At 54.4% G+C, this 3,436-nt stretch overlaps 1 protein-coding gene across 1 annotated transcript; it reads left to right on the plus strand.

The window, feature by feature from the left end:
• Window positions 1-852: 852 nt before the first annotated feature.
• Window positions 853-1,785, plus strand: LOC117438664 (olfactory receptor 14J1-like). Its single transcript, XM_034074103.1, has one exon. The coding sequence runs from the start codon at window positions 862-864 to the stop codon at window positions 1,783-1,785; it is 924 nt and encodes a 307-aa protein (XP_033929994.1). The 5' UTR covers window positions 853-861.
• The last annotated feature ends 1,651 nt before the right edge of the window (window positions 1,786-3,436 follow it).

Genomic DNA, 3,436 nt, shown 5'->3' on the forward strand with positions numbered 1-3,436 from the left:
CTCAGAGCTCCACATCACTCTGACTGTATTTGCACTGGGTACTGCTAAAAGACACAGAGGCAGTGTTTACCTGATGGGGAAGGATCCTGATCTCTGATGGTTTTGCTCTTGGTGGGCAGGTTGGGCAGTGGGAGCTGGGAATTCACTTCTGTGCTTTGGAGAAGGCAGCGAGAGTCTTGTCAGGACTTGTGTGAGCTGCTCCTGAGCCCCTGCACAGGCAGAGATGCCCCTGGGCAGAGCCCTGCTGCCGGGAGGGGTGTGCAGGGCAGAGCTGAGCACACAGCCCATGGGATGGGCTCTGGCAGCACTGAGAGGGAGCAGAGCTGGGCACAGAGCAGCAGCTCCTGGCAGGGACAGCTCCAGGCAGCAGAGCCATGGGCAGGGAGTGGGGGGAAAGTGCAGCCCAGGCCTGGGGAGGCTGCGTTCAGGCAGCTCTCTTGGTGTCTGCACTGCAGGTGGCTGCTGGACATGCTCTGATGGGCAAGGAGCTGACTCTCTCTACAAAGTGCAGGGCAGCTGAGAACCAGATGGACTGTTTCTCTGATGGACCCAAATAGGCACTGACCCACAGACAGTTGAGCCTTTTTTGTCAAGCTGAGACTTTTCAGATTTGCCTTTAAAAACTTACTTAGGAATTGTATCCCTGAAAAAGTCACTTGTCAGCTGTGACACTGTGAAAACAAACAAACCAACCAACCTCAGAGACAATCATGACCATGTCACTCTCAGCCTCTCCTCTGCAACCTGAAAGTGTTCACAGTCGTGAGTGTGTAAATTGCACTTCTGTATCTGACATCCCTCCTGTCCTAACCCATCACTGCCTGTTTCTCCCAGGACAGTGCCTATGCCCAGAGGCAGCAGATGTCCAACGGCAGCTCCATCACCCACTTCCTCCTCCTGCCATTCGCACACACGCGGGAGCTGCAGCTCTGGCACTTCTGGCTCTTCCTGGGCATCTCCCTGGCTGCGCTCCTGGGCAACGGCCTCATCATCACCAGCACAGCCTGCGACCAGCACCTCCACACCCCCATGTACTTCTTCCTGCTCAACCTCTCCCTGCTGGACCTGGGCTGCATCCTCACCACTGTGCCCAAATCCATGGCCAATTCCCTCTGGGACACCAGGGCCATCTCCTACACAGGTTGTGCTGCACAGCTCTTTTTCTTTCTCTTTTTCATGTCAGCAGAGTTTTATCTCCTCACTGTCATGTCCTATGACCGCTATGTGGCCATCTGCAAGCCCCTGCACTATGGGATCCTACTGGGCAGCAGAGCTTGTGTCCACATGGCAGCAGCTGCCTGGGGCAGTGGCTTTCTCCATGCTCTGCTGCACACAGCCAATACATTTTCACTACCCCTCTGCAGAGGCAATGCTGTGGAGCAGTTCTTCTGTGAAATCCCCCCGATCCTCAAGCTCTCCTGCTCACATTCCTACCTCAGAGAAGTTGGGATTCTTGTGACTGGTGCCTGTGTAACATTTGTCTGTTTTGTGTTCATTGTGGTATCCTATGTGCAGATCTTCAGGGCTGTGCTGAGGATCCCCTCTGAGCAGGGACGCCACAAAGCCTTTTCCACGTGCCTCCCTCACCTGGCTGTGGTCTCCCTCTTTGTCAGCACTGTGGCATTTGCCTACCTGAAGCCCCCATCCATGTCCTCCCCATCCCTGGATCTGGTGCTGTCAGTGCTGTACTCGGTGGTGCCTCCAGCAGTGAACCCCCTCATCTACAGCCTGAGGAACCAGGAGCTCAAGGATGCTGTGAGGAAGCTGCTGACTCGATGTGTTTGATCAGCCATACACTGCCTGCTTTACCATGGAAAGGGCTCCAAGTGTAGGTTGTGACAGGCCATGTCTTTGTTGCTTTCCACCTGTTTTCTTTTTCCACTTGTGCTTATGCTGTTTTCAAAGACATGTCGTTTTCATTCCCTGCTATTTATTTATCCATGCATCTTGTCTGACCCACAAGTTGGTGTCAATGGGGTCTCTCATTCCATTTAAGCACAATAAACCATCCTGCAGCAACTTCTTCCCTGTGCTATGTCCTCCCATAGCAGGAATGAAGGGGAATGAAAGCAGCTTTGTGGCTGCTCCAGCTCTGGGATGGCTGCTCTGTGCCTGCAGCAGGAAGAGCTCTTGAGGAGCCCAAGGGTCGGAGCTGTTGTGCTGGTGTGAGGAGATGGGATGGCATGGGGGGGGCTGCAGAGCTCTCAGGGTGTCCTGGGCAGGAGAGCAGGGGACACAGGGGTCCCTGCAGGGGACTGCCCTGCAATGGCCCAGGCTGGGGCTGCCTGCCTGGGAGCAGCCCATGGGAAAGGTCTGGGTGGGCAGGAGCTGGACAGGAGGCAGCTGTGCCCTGGCAGCAAGGGAGGACAGCAGCATCGTGGGCTGTATGAGCAGGAGCACGGCAGGAGAACAAGGGAAGGGATGCTCTGGGATACTGCAGCCAGGTTTCAGATCCCCACTTCAGGAATGCTATTGGCAAGCAGCAGTGGCTTTAGCAACAGGCCCGCAGGACAGGCAAGTACTGGAGCATGGTGCCTGTGGGGAGAGCCTGGGGTATCTGGGCTTGTCCAGCCTGGAGAAGTGAAGTCTGATGGGGACCTGTGGTCTTGGGAAGGCTGTTGGTGACTTGGTGCCCATACAAGCAAGGAAGACATGGAGAATACAGAGCCAGGCTCCTCACCATTGTGCCTGGAGGGAGGACAAAAGGAAATGGGGGATAGTGAGAGAGGAGAGGTTGAGCCAGGGCAGAAGGAAACCTTGTTCCCATAGGCTCAGGCAGGTGCTGCATCCGGTCACCCTGAGAGGCTGTGCAGTCTCTGGCCTTGGGGATTTCCAACTCACACTGAATCAGGCCTTGAACAACTTGATCTGATTCTGTCCCTGATGTGTTGGACTGAAGACCTCCTGTGGTCCCTTCCAACCTCTGTTCTCTTATGATCCTACAACGATGGGGTTATGAAGAGCCAAAAAGATGCCTCGAGGGCTGGAGCACATCTTAGCTCTGCCTGCCCCATCCCTGGCAGTGTTCAAAGCCAGGTTGGATGGGAGTCAGGTTTGCTCTGAAGCTGTGTTTTGCCCAGATCTGACGTTCACAAAGGATGTCAGATGAAATCCCAGAATCATTTCAATTGAAAAGACCCTTGAGAACATCGAGTCCAGCCATTGACTGTTGTGCTCTAAGGGCTGGAACATGTCCCCGATGAAGAGAGGCTGAGAGAGCTGGGGGTGTTCTGCCTGGAGAAGAGAAGGTTCCAGGCAGGCATCTTAGCATCTGCCCATAGCTAAACTGGGCCTGTGAGAAATCTGGAGAGGGGCTTTTTACACGAGTGTGCAGTGACAGGAAGAGGGGAATGGATTTAAGCTGAAAAAAGGGAGATTTAGCTTGGACATTTGGAGGAATTTTTTCTATTTGCGGGTGGTGGGACACTGGCACAGG

The sequence above is a fragment of the Melopsittacus undulatus genome, unplaced genomic scaffold (genome assembly GCF_012275295.1).
Source record: "Melopsittacus undulatus isolate bMelUnd1 unplaced genomic scaffold, bMelUnd1.mat.Z mat_scaffold_55_arrow_ctg1, whole genome shotgun sequence".
In the NCBI taxonomy this organism is placed as follows: domain Eukaryota; kingdom Metazoa; phylum Chordata; class Aves; order Psittaciformes; family Psittaculidae; genus Melopsittacus; species Melopsittacus undulatus.